Below are 23,614 nucleotides of genomic sequence, written 5' to 3'. Positions count from 1 at the left end.
AACATGTGCATAATTCCACGCCATGCATGTACAACTGCTCCCACAATATGCATAGTTTAAAAAAAAAGTTAGAGATGCCATGACTTCGATCTTCAAACGTATTTAATTATTATTATACAATACCTATTAAATCTAATATTATAATATTATACAATACCTATTAAACCTAATATTATACTCATCAAGTTAATAATATTGTTATTATATACTATAGTCTATAGAAATATTTATAATTCATTCGTGCTTAAAATGAATATTCATTTAAGAATGACACGAATTTTAAAAAATTGATTTAGTGCGTCTGGCTAGAATAAGGATTCTATTTTTGCTGTGGGTGAATTGTGCGAGATATACTAATCAAAAAGAGAAATTAATAGTATTTATTTAAGGATGGAACAAAAACGAAAGAGCCAACTTGTAAGATAGTCATACCACTTTGAGAGAGCATGCGCAGCCCACGGGCTTGACCTTTACGCCCTCCGTTTCCCATCTGCCGGCGTCCGGACCGTCCCCACCGCCACACGGCGTTCGGCCCCTCAGCTGCCGCCGTTCGGCCCCTCAGATCCCTCCCACCATCCCAGCCGGGCGCCGCTTCCCGGTTGCCCCCGTGCTCAGCCTCCCACCATCCCAGCCGCAGCCCAGCAGCCGCAAGCTCGCAGCCGCCTCCCGCACGCCGGCCACACCAGCACGGCGACGGCGTGTCTCCGGCGACTTGATGATCTTGGCACTCCCGTCAGCAGCCTCCAGACAACGGCACGCCGTCGCCCGCCACACCGCAGCAGCTCTACAGCCGCACCCTTAAGATCTGCCCGATCCAGATCTGGGCTGTTTCTCTTTCAAGAAAACAGATCCCTAGGATGCGCGCCTTTCTTCTCCGGGCTGTCCACGCGGCGGCGCGAGCTGCCGTCTAGCCTCCGGCTTTCTCCTCTCTGCGTCCTTTCTTGGGGACGGGGCTATTATGGCTTCCCTCCCACCGTTCCCGCAGGTCTCAAATAACTACGTCTCTTGTCCCGTTTTGCCTGGTTCTCGGCCTTCTCCTACGGCCAGCGTCGTCTCTCCGGTGGACGCCTACTCACCATCTGATCAGAAGGAGACGGATTCTGATTCTCCGCAGTTGGCTACACAGAAAACTCCACCGCCTTCTCAGGCGGAGACGTCGTCTCCTCTTCGGCTTGGGGGGCCGACCTCGGCTATGCCGCCACTAGAACAGTTCGTCGGGAAGGGTCAATCTAAAGCACAGCAATCCAGTCGATCTTTTGCGGATACTCTCAAACAGACGAAGGGAAGTCGGCAAGCTGATGTTCCTGCCTATGACTTCACGGTTCTACAGCCTTCTTTGGTGAACGATAAACCCTGTCTTATCATTTCGGAAGGGTTCCATCAACGACAAGTGCGATCATTCTCTCATGCCCTGCATGGCCGGATTATCCTACGCAAGGGGGATCGTCCTCGTTTTGCTGCTGATTTGCATGTCGAGTTACAGCAGATATGGAAGCCGGATTTATCTTGGGAAATTATTCCTCTGGGTAAAGGTTACTTCACCCTGAAATTCTCCTCTGCGGAAGATATGGCGCTGGCTTTCGCTAAAAATACATGGAAATTACGTCCGGGCATCTTGCATTTGCATACTTGGGTCCCAAATTTTGATCCATACAAGGATTCATCCACTAAAGCACAAGTTTGGATTCGTGTTTTTAATTTACCTCACGAGTATTGGCATCCGGAGGTGCTTTCTGGTATTGCTAGACACGTAGGGGCACCAATTGTTATTGATGGTTTATCTGCTCATGCTTCTGTGGGTCATTTTGCGCGTATTTTGGTTGAGATGGATGTCTCCAAGGCTGTGCCTGATTTTTTTGATGTCAAATGTGGGGATCGGGTTTTTGTTCTCGAATTCGGATATGAAGACCTCCCATATTATTGTCACTCTTGCTGTGTTGTTGGCCATGCTACTACCTCTTGCAGGAGATCTAAAGAGGGGATGAATGATACTGAGGATCAACCAGCTGGCAAAGGTACTGACCCAGCCCCTGTTCAGCAACATCGCTCCAAATGGAAACAAGTGGATCGTAAACAGGCCTGCTCTGAGGCTTCTCTTCAGATGGTTGTTTATGAGAAGGGTGGAATCCTAACCCCCTCGAATCGTGACTCTGCTCTTGGGGATGACGAGATGGACACCTTCCCGGATTCAACAAGGGAGGAAGTCGTTGGTTCCCTTAATCTTGGATCTGAGGCTGCGCAGGTGGACCTTCACAACCCCTTTGCTGCTCTGGAGTCGTTGGATGCTGAGGTTCAGTTGGATAATGAGGTTGTCTCTGAACACTCGGTTGGTGATAACAGGGCGGACAAGTCTGTTGGTATGGAGATTGTTCCGGTGATGAATGACACTACCCGACATCCGGTGGAAACTACTATAGTGTCAGATACACATGTTGATATTGTCACTATGCATTGTAGTAATACAGACATGGCTTTGACTGTGACGCCAGGAAAGGCGACAATGGAGGATCCCCCCATAATTCGCGGTCGTGGGCGTCCGAAAGGGGCTTCCAAGAAGGGGAAGGTTTCTGATTCCTCTATCAAGAACCGGCTCCGGCGTATAATCAAGAATGGTATGTCCTCGGAAAAACAAGCAACTGGTCGTGTCGCTGGTGCTGTTTTGCAGGGAGCCGTTCTTGACTCTTCGTCGCCAATGGAGTTCTTGAAAAAAGTGCAACATGCTCATTCTGAAGGCGCGCTTATGCAAAATTTTGTGATAGACTCTTCTTCTTCTGACGCTGCTCGTGCTATGTCGACCGTGGTTTCTAAAAGATGGGGAGATATGCTTGACGACGAAGATTGTTTTGATGAGGATGATCCTCTAAAAATGTTCTCTTAGTCTTGTTTGTTTTTCGGTTTCTCGTGGCTTCTCGCGGGTGCTTTCACTTGTTTTTGTTTTTTCTATTTTCCTTTTAATAAAATTTCTATTTCAACATATTGAACAATGGAAGTCAATATTTTGCATCCATCTTAAAAATATAAATTTTAGTAATTTTTTTTAAAAAAATTGGATTGCATTGTCCTTAATTTGAATATTGTATAATAATAATTAAATACGTTATACATTGCATGGGGGTGGGGCCAACCGTACCTCCTTCCAAACCAAATTTAAAACCTCTATTTATATTATGGGTTAATTGCCCATAATTACTAAACTTTAGATTTTATCGGATTTTGCTACTAATCCAAATTTCGGTCAAATATATCAAGCTAATATGACGTGTCAATATTTGACGTGACATGTTTATTGTTAATTTCTTATTAATAAGAAGAAAAAAAAAAGAACACAAAGCAAATAACTCAAATTCTCAATAGCTTAATATATCAAATTAAATAATAGTATTTTTTTTTAATTACCAAGTTTAAATCAATTTTTTTCTAGTTCACTATTACACAACTGATTACTCCAATATATAAAATAGAAGTTATTCAAATAGTATAAATATATAAAGTTTATAAAAAAAATTAATCTTTAGATAATGAAAATTTAATAAACTTTATTAATTAGCTAAATAAATTTTTTATATATTAAGTTATTGATAATTAAAATGTTCTTTGGCTGACACACCTAAATTCGAAGAATCCCCTTACTATTATTGAATTTATTCAATTATTAATTCAACTAAAAAAATACTACTCCCTCCGTCCCTGAAATAGCTTCCTCTTTGGAGACGGCACGAGTTTTAATGAAAAGTTGTAAAGTGTATTGATAGTAGAGAAAAAGTGATATAATTATTATTGGAAGTTGTGAAAAGTATTATAATTAGTCTTGGGAGTGGTGAAAAGTGAAAAGTAAGAATAAATAAAGTATTATTAGTGGTGGGGTAGGTGTCCAAAAATAGAAAGAAAGAAAGAGGAAGTTATTTGGGGGACGTCCCAAAATGGAAAAAGAGGAAGTTATTTTAGGGACGGAGGGAGTATTATTTAATTTGATATATTAAATTATTGACAATTTGAATTATTTGCTTTGTGTTCTTTTTTATTGATAAGAAATTAAATAAAAAATTTATTTTATCAATTAGTTGTCACGTAAAAATAAAAACGCCACGTTAAAATTGGCACGCCATATATAGCTTGGTATTTGGTTGGAATATGAATTAGTAGCAAAATTAGATAGAATTAAAAATTTAGTAATTATCGTGTCACAATTTAAAGTTTGTGTGTAAACTCAGAATTGGAGGTATTTTTTGATTAATTAACCCTTGTATTATCCATTGAAAAGTAAATTGAGCTTGCCCCTCTACTTCTTGATTCTCCACCTTTCCATTCTATCCATCAAGAATCCAAACCTGCTTCTAACTATATCTTTTTGCAGGTATCTCTTTCTCACACACACACTCGCCCATCTGGATTTGCTTCGAGCCAATTGCAGCTCTTGCATTTTGATTTGTCAGATGCAACTATACTTTATCATCTGCATTTTCTCACTCGTGCTAACGTTGATTAGAGAACTCATTCTAATATAGTTTCAATTATCAAATCCAATTTTCATAATAACGATTGTCGGGTCTGAATTTCTTTTCCCTAGCGGTTGCATTTGAATTTGAATTTGTATTTGTATTTTAAAGAGTTTTGCATCCTTCAATTACTGAGTACCGTAAATTCTTGTGGTTGCAGCAGAGGAAGAGAGAGAGAGTAGTGATGGACCTTCAAACTCCATGTTGTAATGCCTGTATGCTGATTAACAGAAAACCAGCTCCTCCTAAACTGTCATTTTCCAGAAACAACATCAGCATACCAAAATACCGATGTAAAACTGTGTCAGAGCTCCAATCAACAGCCTCTGTTAACGGGGGCGCACGCCCCTCTTCGGTTCCATCGCACAAAGTCACCGTACACGACCGTCAGCGCGGCGTCGTCCACGAATTTTATGTCCCTGAGGTAGTATCTTTGGCGCATTGCTTGTCTTGCGCAGTGATCAATTACATTATTTCTTTTTTCCTGCAAGCTAATGAAATGATTATTTATAGGACCAATATATCTTGCACACTGCAGAGGATCAGGATATAAAGCTACCTTTTGCTTGCAGGCATGGTACTGATCTGTTCATTACTAGATTTTGGAAATTGCATGTTCATAGATTATATTATGTATATAAATTTTGGGCAAAATACCTTACACAACTTGATTAACATTTTGGAAAGCAACTACCGAGTTTGGTATTTTGATCTAAAGATTAGAGCCAGCCATTATTCTCAAATGAATTTATTCTGAATTAGAGACGAGATTGGAGTGGCATTCCTATGCTGGCTAAACTATTTTAAGCTCTTGCTTGTTGTGTAAGATGTTTATGACTTTTGAAGTGTTTATCATCTTATGTTGCTTACTTGTTCCTGCGTACCTGTACTTTTCTGTAAGACGGGCTGGCCGAATTTCGATACCATATGTTCATGTACATCTTTTGAAATCATTTGACCTTTAATTGATACTTTCCAGCATTTTATGATGAGGCTTGATCCATTCAAAATGCTTCCAGGGGAAAAAGGCATAAACTTCTCAACTCTATTCGGTGCTACTTTATCATGCTCAAAGTGAAGGGGTCATTAGTGTAAATACATTCAGATAGTGTGAATAGAAGAACTTGTCAATCACAATAAATTTATACACTATGAGCTACGTATGAATTTGAGTCTAAAGAAATGAAGCAGGAAGCTTTTTTCTTGTTAACTCTCTTTCCTGCAGGCTGCTGTACCAGCTGTGCTGTCCGTATAAAGTCTGGAGAACTCAAACAGCCAGAAGCACTAGGGATATCTGCTGAATTAAAATCTCAGGTATGTTGCATATAACTTGACAGAGAAATGGCATAACATCTGTTTTATCCTTAAGCTGTGATAATATTTGGTGCTCATTATTGTCATCAATAACGGTTTAATAGGTTATACCAAGGTGAACTGTATGTAAATATCAAGCAAATACTTCTTGTCAATTGATGCAGTCCATGTTTCTGGCTGCAGAGTTACCTCATGTCATAAGACTATGATATTTTGTCCTTTTCACCAAGTTTTGCTTCCCGGGCTTTTGCTAACTTGACAATCATTCAAGCATCACACTCCATGTGAATGTTTGCTAGGGAAGTTTTGTTCTGTGATAATAACCAGTAGTTCTGGACAGAAAAACTTTCGGTAAACTGCCAACGTATGATGAGTGCTCTAGCATTACAAATTTGAGTATCCTTTGATAGTGACTTCTGAAACTAGGACGGAATTTCAGGATAATTTTGAATTCAATAAAAAAGGACTATAAGATAATTGTTCAGCAAAAAGAAAGACTGGGTATCAAGCTTTCAAGTATTTATTTGGTGTGCAGCTAATTTTGGTAATTGTGACAAGTGTCTAATGGGGAAGAATGTGACAGAAAGTAACAATCCCATCCAGCAGAAGGAACTGTTTGCTCTTCAAGCCTTAGTTTGAATGGATACTACAAGAGAGCAAAGCATTTAGGACCTCTTGAGTTGGTCCTGGGTTTTCTTACTTTTATTCGTTTAAGTTAACTATTGATTCAAGTTAAGGGGCCTGAGGACAAATCATTGGTGAAAAGAAATCGTGATTGGGATGATTATGCTCGAAATATGAATTTTGTGGATGTCTGATTTATCCTTTAAAATAAATTGCATAAGGAAACTTTTTTGCATGAGGAAATAATTTTTAATTCCTGGTTGGAAACTTCTCTTTTTTTCTCAGTGTAACCTTATCTTTAAGGAACTGGAGGTTTTAGTTCAAGTTTTCTTCATCACATTTCTGTTTTTTGAACCAACAAAATGTATTTGCTGTTAACATTGAGCTACTATATTCAACACGAACCTTCATAGTTGTGAGAGAATTTGATTGTGATTGCATTTTGGGGATCTACTGGGTTAATAATGGATGAGAAGTTATAGAAATTCTCAATCAGTCTGTGAATAAAACCTATCTAACTCATGAACCATTGTGTTACAACCCAAAAAGTCTGTCTTTATGAAAGTTCTAAAACAGCCATCCTCACCTTGAGCATTGTTTATAGAGCTTGATCATGTCTCCTGGAACTGATAGTGCTGGGTTTAGTAAGTTTATTGATTGGTTTTGACTGTCTATGCTTATAAAAATTATGTAACCTAGTTTTTTTATTCTTGTACACTATATCTTATAGCAAAGTTATGATACCTAATATGTTTGGATGAAGAAATATGTCTGTTGGAAATTAGTCGACTTGGTTTCTTTTTCAAGGATTTTTGAATGGGTGAAAGAAGTATTTCCACCATTTGAGCTATATTTGGCCTTTTGATACATGCTACCTATTGTCATGATTATAAACTGGCATTGCTCCCATCAATTCCTTGCTATTTCTTCGATCTGTTTTATCATTAATGTGATGAGAATCTATTTTTTGAGCTCAAGATGAGCTCTGAGTATACTGAGAAAATAGTTTTATATCAACTAAATCAACAATTGATAGAGAAGGAATTATGTAGAGTTCTAGTGGCATATTGCTATACCCAAGTGTGCAAATAAAGTTGTTGAAATGGCCGCCGTCTCATTTGATTGTCTTTATGTGATTGGATTATATCTTTCATGCTTCTATCAGAAGTTAAATTGAAATTGCTTTCAACATCATTTCTAATTCTTCCATATATATTTTTTTACTGTTGACATCTCATTGCATATTTTATTTCCTTTATGATGGATGTAGGGGTATGCACTTCTGTGTGTTGGCTTCCCATCGTCTGACCTGGAGGTTGAAACACAAGATGAGGATGAGGTAGTATACTATATGCATCTAAAAACTTATTTTTGCATATTAGTTGCGCCTTTATTCGTTAAGATCTAAGAAGCATGGGGACGGATACGTAATACGGATACGATACGGTACGGGGACGTAAATACGTCATTTTTCCAAAAATCAAGATACGATACGTCAAAAATACGTTTTAGTTTTTTTATTTAAAATATATTTTATATATATTATAAATTCATAATTCACCAAGAATATAAGTAAAACGCTACTAATTCATCATAACAAAGTTCCAAATAGCAAATAATGAAATAAAACAGTCTTCTTAACAGATAATACTTCATAAACACAATAAAATGTTAGTAGCCCAGATCACTCATCATCGTCTTTCTCCTCCTCCTCCTCTTCCTCTTCCCTCAAATCTTCATGGCTGCCAATTCATATAAAAAACATAAATCAAACTTCAATTCAAATAAAAAACAATAAATCCACTGCCCAACTCAATAAACCAACTGCCCAAACTTCAAAAAACAATAAACCCACTGTCAATTTGAAATACCCACTGCCCAATTCGAAATTAAACTTCAATCCAACAAAACCCAAAGCCAAACCCACTGCCAATTTGAAATACCCACTGCCCGAATTCAGCCAAGCCAAATAAAAGAGAGGAGAGTGCGAATTAGGGTCAGAGCAATACCTTTACAGCAGCGGGGCGCAGGGCGGCGCGACGGCGGGCTGGCGCAGGGAGGCGCGACGGCGAGCGCCGGGCTGGCGCAGGGAGGCGCGACGGCGAGCGGCGGGGTGGCGCAGGGTGGGTCAGAGAGGAGAGTGCGAATTAGGGTCAGAGAGGAGAGTGCGAACGTGGGAGGCGCGAATTAGGGTTTTACAATTTAGAAGTTCTAAAATTTTGACTAAAACGTATTTTTTGCTTCAAATACGTATTTGACCGTCTGGTCAACGTATTTTAGACGTATTTTTTATTTAAAAATTAATTAAAAAACCGGGAGTTAAAAATACGTCCCCGGGGACGTATTTTACGCGTATTTTTCGCGTATCGTCCCCGGGACGTCCCCGGGACGCGTACGTCCAGCAAACTGCCGTCCCCATGCTTCATAGGTTAAGATAAGTATAACTTGGAAGACGAGTACTTGTAGTTATAACTTTTATTTTAGTTCGGGTCTTCTCCTTTTAGGCTTTCCTACTGGGTTTCTTATGTTTGAAAAGCTATTGTCTACTTTATATACATAGGAAGTGGATCCTATAAATTTTTGTCCTAGTGTAAGAACCAACTATCAATCTGGACTATTGATTTTGTATGATCTACAATTGTCATAAAAAAGAATCGTTACAATATGGAGTATAAAAACTTATGATTAAAGAAGCATTATATATAAAGATGTATTATCATAAAAACACATTATTATATATGTGAAGAAGCATTTTTCTACATTTCCAGACTAGAGGTGGTTGCTACCATTAATATAACTTGTCATTGTGTGGAGCTATGACTAATAAACTATGTGACTGCAGGTGTATTGGCTACAGTTTGGCAGATATTTTGCTCGAGGTCCTATTGTAAGTCTTATTTGCAATATATGTTTCTGAATATATTCAGATTTGGAAATAAGTAAAACAAAAAATACCATATGAGAAATTCCCACCTCTAATTGAAATAATAGAAGTTGGATAATACGATTTTTAACTACTTTATATAGTTGCTTGTAATGGTGGTGCCAAATTTCTAATCCTGCAGGAGAGAGATGACTATGCATTAGAATTGGCCATGGGAGATGAGTAAGCTGCAATGACCACGAGGATTTGTCTAGAGAAAAATAATGTAGCTGTGTATTAATTATATACTCTATATGTTTTTTGAAATATAATCTGAATTTCATGAATACAGTAAATAGACTTAATTTCATTCCATTGATCTCAAATCACCTTTTACAAGGATAAAAAACAAGAGCGTGACTCGTTAATTTGATTCCATTGATCTCAATTATTATCAACACATTTAAGAATCGATAAGATATCTATGAAGCGCAGTTTTTCCGACAACTCTCCTTTGCTTGAGAAGCTCGTTCCTGAAATCAGCCCATGTAAATGTTTTATAGTTTCTTGGCTTAGGCTGTGCATTCATGAGCTGCAAAGGGCTCTCTATTGGAGTATCAGCAGCAGGGCTGATGAAATATGCAAGTGAGAGACGATGCCTTTCCTCATTCACAACAGCTCTGTGAACTACACTCTTTAACCTTCCATTACTCCAAGCCTGTACATCAACAAAATCAATCTCATTATATACATGACCTAAACATAGATATTCATGCTTGTTTGCTGCATATAAACACGACGACGTACCTCAAGTGTGTCGCCTATATTAACAACAAAGGAGTTAGGAAGGGGGCGGACTCCAAACCAGCGATTGTGATGGTCGCAAACTTGTAGGCCACCTACTTGATCTTGGAGCAATATGGTTAGAGTGTGAGGGTCGGAATGGCTGCCGAGACCCAAGCATCGGCCGGGGAGAGGGCACGGTGGGTATCGATTAACTCGGATCATACTGTTCTCTTGCTCCCTCAAGTGTCGACTGAAGAAGTCACTACCAAGCCCTAAACCAGTAGCTAGCATCTCCAATATACGTATTCCAACTTCTTCCATTGCATTCAAATACTTCATCATTGCATTGCTGTTCATTAAAAGTGGGTGACAAAAGTAAGACATCAAAAATAGGATAGAGGATGAATGTGGAGTATGATCATTACTTCACACACCAACCACAAATATCCAAATATAGAGACATACCTAAAGTGATGGTGCGAGTGATCGCCATAAACCCTGGTGGCAAACTCCAGCACCTGCTGCGGCGAGTGAAGCAACTGCAAGATCTCCGCCCACGGCAAATTGTTTCCATAATCGACGTTGGATGCCGAATAACCCAAAGGCAAGCTTCCCGTTCGAGCTCCCTTGAGCTTCTGCTCCATCGGGAGATCGTAAAATCTGTTCAAGCAGACGGTGATATCATTTATAATCTCGGCAGCCACGCCATGATCTACCAGCTTGAAGAATCCCCATTTCTGAGCAGCTGCCACCATTTTCCGGCAGAGGCCGCCGTAGTCTTCTTCGCCTTCCCGGCTAAGTCTTATCACAGGGATGTCTTGTTCGTCGTCGAAGACATCGTGCTTCAGTTTCGGCCATTCCTCGGCCGACCACACAAAGTCTTTCACTTGTAGCTTCTGATCGGATGAAGAGAGTGATTCTACGTGGTGTTCTTCGTCAACATGTGTTGCCATTGATGATAACTAATTAATTATTTTGATTTATTCTCTTGTGTATCTTATATATAGAGAGGGGAACAGGATCAGGTAGAACTCATCCCTACTGTACAACTATAGTACAATGCGGATTCATAATTTATCCATAGCGGCTGGATTTATTGAAATATAGAATCTAAAAGTGCTCACACGGGATTCGAGGGCGGCCTTACTCTTGAGTCAAATTTTTTTTTGGACTATTTGTATAATTTGTTGTTTTTTTGTGTGGCTAAAGTAGAATCTTAATAGGCTTATGAATAGAGAAGATCAATAAAATTAAATATGTGAGAATTGAGAATAATAGAACCACGCACATTTAGCATTTTCAAAAGAACCACACCCTATAAAAAATTGAGAATAATGAATAAATCAATAAAATTTTCGAATAAATTAATAAAATTGATGAACAAGCATATATATTTAATATGGTAAAAAATTCCCCCCCCCCCCTCTAAGATTCGAAGTCATACCAAAATACTTGTTCGTAAAAATTATTGACTTGTTCTAGAGAATTCAGACACATTCTCAATTCTCAACACATTTTGCATTCTTGACGGAATCTTTCTCTCTCTCTTGCACTTAATGTATAAATGAACTGCACTTTTGTGATAATAAATTGCCAGATAATTGTGCTCCATTTGAGATTCAAACTTAGGACCAAAAGTGCAAATACTTTATAGGTTAAGTGCAAATGGTTTGTAGTTTGTACTTTAGAAGAAGTTTATATGTATAGGGAAGAGATCATATAGAACATCTTCCCTTAGATAGTATATAGAACTCAATCTCATCCATCCATCTCCTTGATCCTATGGCTAATATTCCCCCTTTATTTTTTATTCTTTTAACTTAAGAATTTTATACTAAGGATAATATGGTCTGATTTTGTTTATTCTTCACGTGATTTCCTTCTTCTGAGCTGCGCGTACACTGAGGCGTGGAGGTAGACAATGGTGTCTAATGCGCAGCGGCGACGGTGGCGGCGGCAACTACCGACGAGTTCTCACGTAATGATTCGAAGATATATTGTGGTTTTGATAAGGTGGTCCGGTGGATAATGAAATTTTGATAGAAAATTGAGGGGTCGATAGATGTGGAAGCTATGGTGGCGATTTATGGCGGAGTTCGCCAGAAATCGAAGAAGGAGGCGGTGGGTTGTAGAGGAGTTCGTTGAAAACACGACGGGTTTTAATAAAAATGGTTAATGTATTGTGAGTGGAGAAATGATCTCACTTAAAAAATAATGTTAGTAATGATAATCAATTGTATTGTGAGTCAAGAAAAGAGCCACCTTGTCATAGAAAATTTTCAAAAATTAAGAAAAAAAACTAATTTTTATAAACATTTTAAAATGATAGAAATAACTTATTTTGTTATGAACGGAGGGAGTATTATTAAATATTAAAAGGTCTATATGTTCTCTTGTTTATAGAGAATAGCAATCGGCATCAATGATATCAATACAAACGCGCGGTAAATACAAGATACAAAGTATTGATGAAATATTGTTGTTAATTACTTAGTTCTTGTTTCATTTTGCGAAAAAGTAGCCAATTGTTCTCGACTAAATCGGTGATAACTATAAGGGGAGCTGTCACGACTTGGAATACAGCTGCATGATGGCGGTATGCGCCGCCTATCTTCCATGAGCATATTAGTTTTAAAGTTGGGATACAATCGATTATTTTTCGTGAGAGCAACAAATTAAGAAGTTAATGTGAATAAATTAATGTAAAATATGGGTAGTCGTATTTAGTTAATATGGTGAAATTTTCGTCTTTTTCAAAATTTAAACTCATGTGAGAATGATTATTCGTGCATTATATTGATTTATTCGTAGATTTATATTGACTTATTAGCTATTCTCAATTCACACGATTAATTCTAAAAAATATCAGTCATAGAATTTGTATATTTGATGTTATAGATTCATTCGCATTTTTCTCATCATATTTAGCCATCCTCATTAGACCATCTTTCTCCCTCTCTCTTTCTATATAGTGAAAACCACAATTTAAAATTCGAACTGAGAATTGAAAACTATACTGCGTGTAAAGTTATTATATTCACCATACAATTAACTGTACTTGGAAGAAATAAATTTGACTCCCTCCTAAATTCGAACCTCGGTGGTGCACCATACATCAAGATGATGCATCCACCGCAAATCTTCATAATCCAAGGGTTGATAATGGTTTTCTATTTTTATTTTAAATATAAATTCTCATATGGGGGTTGAATAAATTGAGAATATACCTTATCCTACGAAATAAGATGATTTATAGACCATAAAATCTGATGAGGAGTGATATGTGCAGAGTAGGGAAATGATGCAAATCAGAGGAATCGACTCCACCAGCGGAATAAGTATGGCAGAGGAAGCGCACTCGTCAGAGGAAATCATCCTCGCCAGAGGGATCTTACTCACTAAAGGCATCTTATGCACTAGAGAAGTCACCCTCGCCAGAGAAGTCCCCTCGCCAGAGAAGTCATCTTCGCCAGAGAAGTAGCTCTCACCAGAGGAGCCGTCTTCATCAGCGGAATCGCTAGAGACGCGGGAGATTTCCCGCGTGAAGGCAAATTTACCGACATGCCCCTCTATCACGCCAAGTGCACGCCTTAGCACTGATTTTACCATTTTTCCCTCCTATGTAGTCTATAAATAGAACCTGAGCTCGTACATTGTAACTACGCTATCTCTTATTTTCGAATACAACAGCTACTTTTCTCCCGTTCTGAGTTTTCCGATTGTTTACTTTGCCTTCTCCGATCACTCACACTAGGTATAGTCTATATTTATCGCTTTGTAGATTAGGTGTTGGTTCCTTGAATCACCAAAATCGTTATATCTATGGTTTAGATCTAAGATCTATGAAAAAAATATATATAACAAATACAGTTAATAAAATCTATAAACAAATCAATTATAATGCAATAAAATTTCATCCTCTCCAAAATTCAATATTAACTTGTTCGTTAATCTCAATTCACATGATCAATTATTATATATATATATATATGTGTGTGTGTGTACATTTGTTTTATTATAGTATCTAACGAATGGTTATTGACATCATCAATTTACATATCAAATACTTTATCCGTCCATTGATTCGTGTCATAGGGAAAGAGGACACAAGTTTTAATTAAGAGCATCCGCAATGGGGTTACGTGATAGCTTACATGATAGCCTACTTTATGATGGGGGGACCACATGGTGTAAAGATGCTGCAGTGGGGTTACATGATAGCTTACATGATAGCATTAGTTTTGATTTTTATGCTTTTTACTTAAATTTAATTGCTCAAATTTAAATAACACATTTTACTAATAATTAAAATTTCATTAAAATAAAAAAACCTAAAAATTACATAAAAAAATAAATTAAAAACATAATTTAAATTACATAAATTAAACTCCTAGTTTAGATAAGACCACGACGCTTGAGCATTTCTTGGACCATGTGCTCGTGGGCCATCCTCTGTGCATTGCTCATATGCGATGTATCCAGACTGAGGAGTTGCATGTCGAGCTCCCTCTCCTTGAGCTCGTTCCTTTTGGCATATTCGGCTGTGATTTTTTTCAAGTTCTGCTCGGAGCTTGCCGCCGCCTTCCCCTTCCCTTTCGCTTTCGCCGCCGCCTTCCCAATCGGCCAGGCAGACGAGATCTCCTCGCCCGACGCCGAGGTGGTGAAGGCGCCCTCCTCTGTCGTCTTTGTCCTCTTGGAGGAATGCACGTCTCCCTCGAGGTACATCGACTTGAACTTGTGGTTGTTCCGGAGAATTCTCCACGCATTCCAGTAGTTGAAGGAGGCGTTATTTGCGCTCCGACTTTTGAAAAGAGTTTGGGCCTTGTCCCAGAGCATATCGTCAGAATGGCCGGACGACCACTTGCTGCGCGCCTCCACCCAAATACTCTCCCACAACCGCACCTCTTGGGCAACTCGGGTCCAGTGCCCTTGAATCTGGCGGTGCTTGAGGTTGGCGCCGATGATGGGGTTGACACGGGCGACGATCCTCTTCCAGTAATCGTACCCCTTTTGATTTATCCCACGGATGGCGTCGTTTGTCTCCTCCATCCAAATTTGGACGATGATGTCCGTCTCCTCAGGGGTGTAGGTATGACGGACAATCTTTCTTCCGTCATCCTCCGCCCCCTCCTCCTCCGCCACAGGCACCTGCCTGTCATACCCGATCTTGTGGGCGACTTCTTTCCTCCGGCTGCCTTTCTTCGGTTTGGCGGCACTATGAGCTGCCGAAGGCATCTCCTCGCAGGACTGAGGAGCATCCCCCAAGTTACACCCCGATAAATCGGGATGATATTCGTCGGATAGATCTGGGCACCAATTTAGGTCTTAGTAATTTGGGTTGTGTGGATCCATGGGGTGTAGAGAGAGGAAGAAAGAAAGAAGTAAGGATGAAGAAGAAGAAGTGAGGGTGTAGGGAAAAAATGAGGAAGAAGAAGAAGAATAAATAGAAGAAAAAGAAGAGAAAAAAAAAATGAACGGTCAAAATTCACGGAAAACGAGGCAGCAACGGTCAAATTCGATTTTTTTTAATAGGCGCGTGCATCAGCATCACACGCGCCTTACACTATCCTCAAAATGGGCTACACGATAGAACGTGTAGCCCTCGTGTAACTCTCGTCTGCAACGCTGACACGATAGCAAGCTTACACGAGTAAGCTGCTATCGTGTAAGGTTGTCAATGCTCTAAGAAAAGATATACTCCCTCCGTCCGCCAAAAGTATGGCACTTTGGCCGGGCACGGAGATTAATAAAATTTGTGATGATGTTGATGTAGTGGAGAAATGGTCCCACCACTTTTTGAGATGTGTGGTGGAGATTGATTTTGGGGTGGGTTTTTTGTAAATAAAGAGTGTTTGTAAGGATAAAATATAAAGGTGGATGGTGGGACCATGGCTTAAAAAGGAAAGTGGAATACTTTTTGCGGACGCCAAATATAGTAATTGTGCCATACTTTTGGCGGACGGAGGGAGTATTATTTATTTGTTAAGTGGAGAAGGGGCACAACTTTTAAAAAAATGATTTATTTGTTAGAGAAATAGTTACTGAAAATGGGTAGGACATAAATTGGTGGAAGGACCAAAATGATAAATTAGGATATGAATTGATGGACAAAGGGAGTAATAATTAATGCTCAATGTATTCATTTGATAATTTATTTAGAGCTATTATAATAATTTAGAAATGTGTATTTCTAGAAATTCAGCCTATATACAATTTATTGGCATCAAATGCTATAAATTTTAGCAAATAAAAATAATTGAAACACATGGAATACATGAATAAATATATTATACATTTTATAATATGAAATTATATAAAAATTAAAAGTTAAGAGTGCCTAACAAAAGTAATTAATAGCAAAGTTATATTTGAATCCTCCTACTCTATTGTCTCAATTGCACAATGTAAAGGGAAACTTAGTAATTAGGAGTTGCAATGTTCGAAATATGTTGTGACAAATAATTAATTATTGTGATAATCTATATTTAATTACTTAAATATTTTATGTTAAGTAATTATAAAAGGTATTACTACATCAATTTGTGACAATAATTAATACTAAACTTATTTTTTTAAAACGAGTTTGAATATTAATAGACATGTCTATACGATTTTTTCTTTAATTTGTAATTTTTTGTATTTATTATACTGTATTAAATTAGTGTACAATTATATTTAATAAATCCAAACGATTTTTAGTAAATAGTAAGTAATGATATCATGTTTGAGACTAAAATGAAAAATAAAATCACTTTTTAATTATATTTGAGACGAGTGGGAGTAGGAATGTCAATCCAGCCCCAAACGTGTGAGCTAGCTCGATTAGATCAACAATATGAGTGGGTCATGGCTGAAAATTTTCAATCCAATAAAATTATAGTCCGAATAGCTCGACACCCGAGATGGTTGACCTGAAAATAACCTGAACCCTATAAGAAAACAATGTGTTCGCTTAATTATATGAAAAATTTATCGTTATTTTATTTTCGATTTCATTACTTTGCTTCTAAAAATTAGTACAATAAGATTTTATTTTTTTTTCAAAAAATTGTGAAATGTATCTTGATTCAATATTAAATTTTTATACTAATTATTTCCCTTCTCTGTTTTTTAAATCAAATACTTATATAAAAATACTTTAGATGTGAAAAATTAGAAAATGGTAATTATTTTAACAAAAATATATACTCCATCTTTATAGTATCTCCAAAAGTTGTATAGATTAACTATTATGTAAGTCGATGTTGAAATGTCATTTATATATAAATATATAAGTGTATATGTTTGTTACAAATAAAATTAGAAATATACTGGTTAATTTTTTTTAATAATTTTTCGAGTGATATTTCATGAAATTAGACGGGCCACAAAACAGTAGTAGGAGTACTTGATATGGAAACATTGTTGAATGAGTAGAATAAGAGGGAGGCAATATAGCTTTCTCGTTTTCAAATTTGGGGCTGAAAACCCGGGAAGCTTGAATTCTAAAACTAAAAAATTATGGCGCCATTTTATTATCGTATGCTAATCTATAACCTTATGGTGATGCAGTCTGAGTTCATGTCTGTTAAGGGAAAAATATGCCAAAATCTTCGCATTTGGAGCTTCACGCCTCCGATTCTGAGGTAAATGAAACAATGTATCAAATTCCTCGTGTTGTTAGAAGCTAAATGTTCTCACTTACAGAATCTTTGTCGATTATCCTTTTATCTTTTTGGCAGGCTTTGGATCTTCTTGATTCACTTTCACTTCCTCCAGGTTAGTAAGATTGTCATTTTTTGACGTTTGGGTATTCGAGCCCTCAATGTGTTTGTTGAAATGCATCAGAGAAGGTTTCCACCATGTTTTTTTCAAAAAGAAATTGTTGTGTTAATGAATCTATACCTTTATCAATTATATCCCAATATTTGCAATTTATCAATTCTATCATAATCTTTTCAACTTATATGAATTTTGTCGATCGTTTTTGATATAATTGTTTCTAAAAGATGTAAAATTTAAAATGAAATATTAATATGCTCGTATGCAACTTATTTTTCAAAGCAAAATAATAGATCGTCCTCCAACATGTCATGTCTCGACTCGAATGTTGAAGTAAAATTCAGATGATAAAATTGATACTACAATATACAAAAGTTGTGATATAGTAATTGTTAAGTTTCAAAGATTGGGATAAAATTGATACAATCACGAAAGGTTGTGATATCATTCATAAAAGGTATGGATTTGATCATTAACCCTAATTTATTTGAAATGTTGTTCTAGGTCATAATATGTTATGTCTTTGTTTATAGAACCTCCTGATATCAGAAACTGGTTCCCAAGCTACGTGTATGAGTCCCCGGAGTTGGATGACTTGGATTGTTTTCAAGATTCTGATGGGGCTGGAGACCGTTGTGTCAAGGAAGATAGCACCCGAAAATCGGGGAATAGTTGTCCTATAGGCAAGTATGATGATGCTTGTGCTGGGCAGGTGAAACCATCTCATGGGATTGAGTCAAATGTATCTGCTGCCATGGTGAGTGAAAGTCTGTCTTGCCACAAAAATAAAACTTTCTCATGTTTTCAAACTTGCTAGGTTTCAGTTGACATTTTTGAAATATCCACATTAAAAATGAAGATAAACAGAATAAATAATAGAATGGCTTAATGGCCACTGCCTCTTGTCTTGTGGCTTACATATTGTAATGAACTCTTTATATAGGTTTCAGGATTGTCAGATTCGTCCCTCTCCCTTCCTGAAGGTATGAAAAGGCTTTAGGTATTTGTGTAAGACTCAATCTTTTTAGTGCTCCATGATTTGAATCCTTTTTCTGATAAGGAAGGGATTGAAAGGAATGGTTATGGACATTTTCATTTCCTATGATCAAGAAAAAATAATATCAACTTCGATAAATACATAATTACATTGTCTTTGGTGCCATCAGAGCCTCCGGACATTCGGAATTGGTTCTCAAGTTATGTCTATGAGTCACCGCTGCTGGATACTGCACTTGATTTTGCAATTTCTGTTTGTGAAGAGAGCAAAGATGGCAAGTTAGGTGCTGTAGAAAAGAGCGCCTGTCAGAATATAAAGGATCCAATGGCCTCTAGCAGTGGTGAAAAATCAGAGTTGTGCCCACTAAAGAATACCTCGGATGCAGTGGTGAAAGGCCCCAATATAGTAAATGGTAGCAAACTAGACCATCAATCCGTGTGCAATGTATATGTTTCTCCCTCCATGTTTCCTTAGTATGTCTGTTGGTTGTTTATGTGTATTCTTCCAGCAAGATCAAAATTATATTTTCTTCAGCAAGACATCGAGTAATAGTTACAACCCTCTGGGTAGAATTCATTCCTAAGAACTGGCGTTAAGGGATAGGAGATCCAAGTGGTCTAAAATCCCACATACTGTGTCATGCTTTAGCAATGTTGGACTCTACTGGGATCATAACATAGCAAATGACAGTTAAGACTCAAACTAATTAGAATTGTGAAGCTCCATCCCTCATTCTTGCTTGGCCTTTTGATGTAGTCTTAAGTCTTTTAACATTATCCTATAACTCCATATAGGCTTCACTTTTCCTGTTCCAACAAGTTGATCACAACATCTCTGCCTGCAAGAGTGTTGCTGACTAATGACTTCCTCAATGGTAATAAGTTTAGTGATTGGTTTTAGTTCACTCTTTGACAAGGAAAAACTAGAAAGTATAAAGTGGTTTAGCTTAGCTACTTGGCCTATAAAGTGATTTTTACTCTTTAACAAGGAAAGAGTACGACAACAACCTTGACAATCTAGAAATTGATTAAGCGGCATTTTCTTGCCACTCTATAATTACTTTTCTTTGCAATTTGCGTGTTAGGTTTTCATTTTTATCAGATGTCAATCATTAAGTATCTAAGTTTTTACTTATGTTGAAATACCAACTGAACCTTGCTGCTTGTGTTAATCTCAATGTGTTTGTACTTCAATAAAGTCATAGAAAACTTTGAACCAGTATAAGGGGAATCATTCCTCTTATACAAAATAGATTTGATAAGGTGCAGCCATTGGCGCTAACATCAATTTATTCCTAGGAGAGTAATATGTATCTTTTAATATGAATACTAGCATAATTTGTCTGAGTGGCTTTTAAGATTGTTGCCATTGAGCTTGTCGAGTCCAACTTTTGTGTTATTTTTAAATTGTTAACAGGATGACTATGATGATGATGATGTTATAACGAGTCTATCTAGTTCCGATAAGGTTTCTGAAGCAATGCTGTCTGGACAAAAAGCAGGATACAGTAACTACAAATCTCTTGAAAAGTCGTATGATGATGATGCAAAGTTGCATGGAACATTTTTTAGCAGAAATTCAATATCATTAAGTATGGAGAAAAATCTACGCAGTCAGGATGGGAAATCAGTTTATAGGCCGATTAAAGGAACTTGTTGTGTCAAAGATGGCCTAGGAAACAAAGATATCAATAAAATCGTATCACCTCAAAAAATTGATAGGATTGTACCCAAAGGAGATTGTCGGGGAAGTCAGGCCGACAGAAGAAGCGCAGGGAAAGAAAACGAGGAGACTGAACTGCAAGAAGATGGCTTCATTTCTGTAAGAAAAAGGAGTCGTCAAGAAAATGCCGAGAATGTGGCAAGGCTCAGAATTAAAGTAGAACCTATGATGAATATTGAGAAGGATTGCAACATAGTCAGAAAGGTTTTATCTGAGATTTCTAACTTCCAGTCCCAGAATATAGTGGCATGTACAGGAAAATGGTCTTGCCCTCAGAAGAATAAACCAGACCTCGGTCCTCCTCTGAAGCAGCTTCGGCTAGATCAATGGGTTCGCCGCGTATAAATTCAAGTTTTGGACAGGTATATCTGCTGCTCTGTACAATACTTCACTAATAATTATGAGTATATAATAATTTTTCTTCATGGCTTAGTTGAAGATGATCTTACAGAGTAGTGAAACCTTGCATTGTGTTATTCCTGAATTACAGACATTGAGATATTTCATACATCGTTAAGGTCGGAAAGTATTGTATTGATTCCTCCTCTGAAAGTATTGTATTGTATTGTATTGATCTTCAAAAAATCTATAAAATTAATTTAAATTAAATTGATCCTTCAACGAATTTTTATAATTGACATTTGATCGAAATTTTTGTATATTTTTACAACGAGGATGAAAAATACTTTTTCCACATCAAAACATGGTCATTTTCTGTTCTGAGGGATTAATTTTTTTTTCTTCTCTTTATTGTGTTCTCTTCTACAAGAAGTATTTACCAGCAAAAACCCAACAGTTTTGGGAAGAGATAAAGGTTTTGGTGATGGGACGGGTGGAACTGGCTCCCTTCTCCTTTCGTAAATGAGGATTGATAATGGTTTTTCGTAATGACTTGAACTTTCAACTTATTGATCAGAAGAAAGTATCATATCAATTGAATTATATTTTGTTATCTGATTTAACCATACAGTTTTTTATTTATTTTTGTAATTAAAAAAAGGGTAATTTTAAACATAACCCCCAATTTTCTCACTATAACCCCTTATTTAAAAAAATAATAAAAATAATTATGATTGTACTATTATACCCTTAAAATCTCTAATTTTTTTGTAACAAATTAAACTCTAAAAAAATGATTGATCTATATAGCCCCTCCGTTAACCACTATTATCTGCATTTTTTTTTAATTTGAAGTGTGAAGAAGATGGAATACGAAGCTCTTTTTATTAACAAGTTGCCGGATAATGCTTCCACCTGCTTGGCTTTGGCTGGTGTTGCCGAGGCATACGAATAGCATAGAAAATGATCTTAAATGTTCTTCTCACCTACGCGTTGTCGTATGAGGCAGTCGACAACTTCAGAGACATTGATGCGATTCTCGTAAGTTTTATAGATAATTTTGGATGTTGAGTTAAATTAATATTTGATAGAAATGGTTGGAATTTGGGGGATGGGTGAAGCATTTTCATGTCTGGTGACGAGTGAAGAAGATGAAGGTTCTTGAAGATGAAGATCCTTCTCACATCAAATATATATTTTGCAAATTTTAGTGATTAGCAGAGGGGCTATACACATCTTTCATATTTTTTGAGTTTAATTCATTATAATTTATAAGAAATTAGGGGTTATAACTTATAAGGATATAATAGTACATTTATATTTATTTTTATTATTATTTTAAATTAGAGGCTATATTAAGTAAAATGGAGGTGTGAATAAAATTACCCTTAAAAAAATCAACCTTAGCTTCTTTCAAGCTATCGGTTAGTCGCGAAAGGGATAAAAATGATAACTGAAGATTAGCAGATGGTGAAGGTCCATCTGCATGTACTTTAAGGATGTGTTTAATTTGGCGAATATGATAAGATAAGATTGTTAGAATAGAGTATAATAGGACTATTTAAATTATTAATCTTATATTTGAATTGATTGATTGTAATGTAAGATAAATGGAAGAATTATCACTCAAACCAGATTCCACTTAATATTTTTTTCATGATAAATTTGAATTCTTCTTCCCACATCACGTTTATCAATTTCATATTCGGTCTCTACTGGGTATCTGCATACCCGCATATGTACCCACCATCTCGTCACTAATGTCTAATTGGTACTGCAAAATGAGGATTTAGATCTAGAAATGAAAGAAGATTATAGGAGAGAGAGACAGAGAGAGTTTTGGACAAAATTCCTGAATATCATTACTTTAATATCAAAACGGCTATACAAATAGTCTGATGTGTTGGCTATGGTGGTGTAGGCCACACAAAAAGGTTTTGGTTTTGAGTCTCTTATGACGTGAATTTTAATTTTCTTTATTTAATATTGTTAATTTATAAAAATAAAATAAAATTAAAAGTGATCAAATAAAATAGTACTAATTTATTTTTCAACCTTGAAAGATGAGTGACACATAGCGGACATAGATTTATACGATGAAGATCTAACTCAAAACAGAAACTAGACAGGTTGGAAAGATTATCAACCTACCTTGAATACACACAAACCATACATATAATAATCCCAACCCAATATGTTTATGAAGATTAAGAACATTGGAATTGAGAAAACGCCAGCAACGGGTGTCAAATTCTCAAACATGCACGCATTTCCTTGTTTTTTTAATGGATGAACAAGTAAATTTCAAGATGACGATTTTTTTTGAATGAATGAATAAATTTAAAGATGGCCATGGCGTGACCATACCCTGACGGCCCATTGTCAATTTTATTTTGTATGATTTTCCATAGAAACTCCTTTTTCCATTCTAGTATCTTTTTTTTCATTGAATTTTCGTCCTAAAAGTTTTAACTTGGGTTGTGTTCTTTGGGGATCTAGATTTTCTTTCTATACTTTTTTTTGAGGGAATTTTCTTTTTATACTTTGTTAGATGATTTTGTTTGCCTAGTAAGGAAACGTGAAAATCTATACTTTTTTTTTGAGGGAATTTTCTTTTTACACTTTGTTAGATGATTTTGTTTGCCTAGTAAGGAAACATTTTCTAAAGTGCGTTTATTTTGATGGAAAAAAGAGAAAAAAAATATATTTTTC

At 36.8% G+C, this 23,614-nt stretch overlaps 3 protein-coding genes across 10 annotated transcripts; 2 read left to right on the top strand and 1 right to left on the bottom strand.

Annotated features, from left to right (window-relative positions):
* The first annotated feature begins 4,232 nt into the window (after positions 1 to 4,232).
* On the top strand, positions 4,233 to 9,644 carry LOC131015532 (ferredoxin C 2, chloroplastic). 6 transcript variants are annotated; one of them, XM_057943975.1, is made up of 7 exons: positions 4,233 to 4,354; positions 4,660 to 4,920; positions 5,010 to 5,073; positions 5,722 to 5,810; positions 7,705 to 7,773; positions 9,277 to 9,321; positions 9,500 to 9,644. In XM_057943975.1, exons 2-7 carry the CDS (start codon positions 4,681 to 4,683, stop codon positions 9,542 to 9,544), a joined length of 552 nt encoding a protein of 183 aa, XP_057799958.1. In that variant the 5' UTR covers positions 4,233 to 4,354; positions 4,660 to 4,680; the 3' UTR covers positions 9,545 to 9,644. The 6 variants fall into 6 exon arrangements, with proteins under 6 accessions (XP_057799958.1, XP_057799941.1, XP_057799949.1 ...); XM_057943958.1 differs by having other exon boundaries at positions 4,657 to 4,920; XM_057943966.1 differs by having other exon boundaries at positions 4,277 to 4,546; positions 4,657 to 4,920.
* Positions 9,645 to 11,200, bottom strand: LOC131015520 (gibberellin 20 oxidase 1-like). The gene is made up of 3 exons (XM_057943929.1): positions 10,549 to 11,200; positions 10,105 to 10,432; positions 9,645 to 10,015 (listed from the first exon to the last, which is right to left on the bottom strand). The coding sequence occupies exons 1-3, from the start codon at positions 11,034 to 11,036 to the stop codon at positions 9,761 to 9,763; spliced, it is 1,071 nt and encodes a 356-aa protein (XP_057799912.1). The 5' UTR covers positions 11,037 to 11,200; the 3' UTR covers positions 9,645 to 9,760.
* A 6,277-nt stretch (positions 11,201 to 17,477) lies between these two features.
* LOC131015493 (uncharacterized) lies at positions 17,478 to 22,042 on the top strand. 3 transcript variants are annotated; one of them, XM_057943911.1, is made up of 7 exons: positions 17,478 to 17,708; positions 17,805 to 17,841; positions 18,378 to 18,601; positions 18,788 to 18,827; positions 19,011 to 19,285; positions 20,258 to 20,925; positions 21,758 to 22,042. In XM_057943911.1, the coding sequence occupies exons 1-6, from the start codon at positions 17,664 to 17,666 to the stop codon at positions 20,906 to 20,908; spliced, it is 1,272 nt and encodes a 423-aa protein (XP_057799894.1). In that variant the 5' UTR covers positions 17,478 to 17,663; the 3' UTR covers positions 20,909 to 20,925; positions 21,758 to 22,042. The 3 variants fall into 3 exon arrangements, with proteins under 3 accessions (XP_057799894.1, XP_057799902.1, XP_057799892.1); XM_057943919.1 differs by lacking the exon at positions 21,758 to 22,042 and having other exon boundaries at positions 19,011 to 19,253; positions 20,258 to 21,104; XM_057943909.1 differs by lacking the exon at positions 21,758 to 22,042 and having other exon boundaries at positions 20,258 to 21,104.
* The last annotated feature ends 1,572 nt before the right edge of the window (positions 22,043 to 23,614 follow it).

Source organism: Salvia miltiorrhiza, chromosome 1 (assembly GCF_028751815.1).
Source record: "Salvia miltiorrhiza cultivar Shanhuang (shh) chromosome 1, IMPLAD_Smil_shh, whole genome shotgun sequence".
Classification (NCBI taxonomy): domain Eukaryota; kingdom Viridiplantae; phylum Streptophyta; class Magnoliopsida; order Lamiales; family Lamiaceae; genus Salvia; species Salvia miltiorrhiza.
The sequence above is the reverse complement of the archived record's forward strand: the minus strand, read 5'-3'. Positions and strand labels throughout refer to the sequence as shown.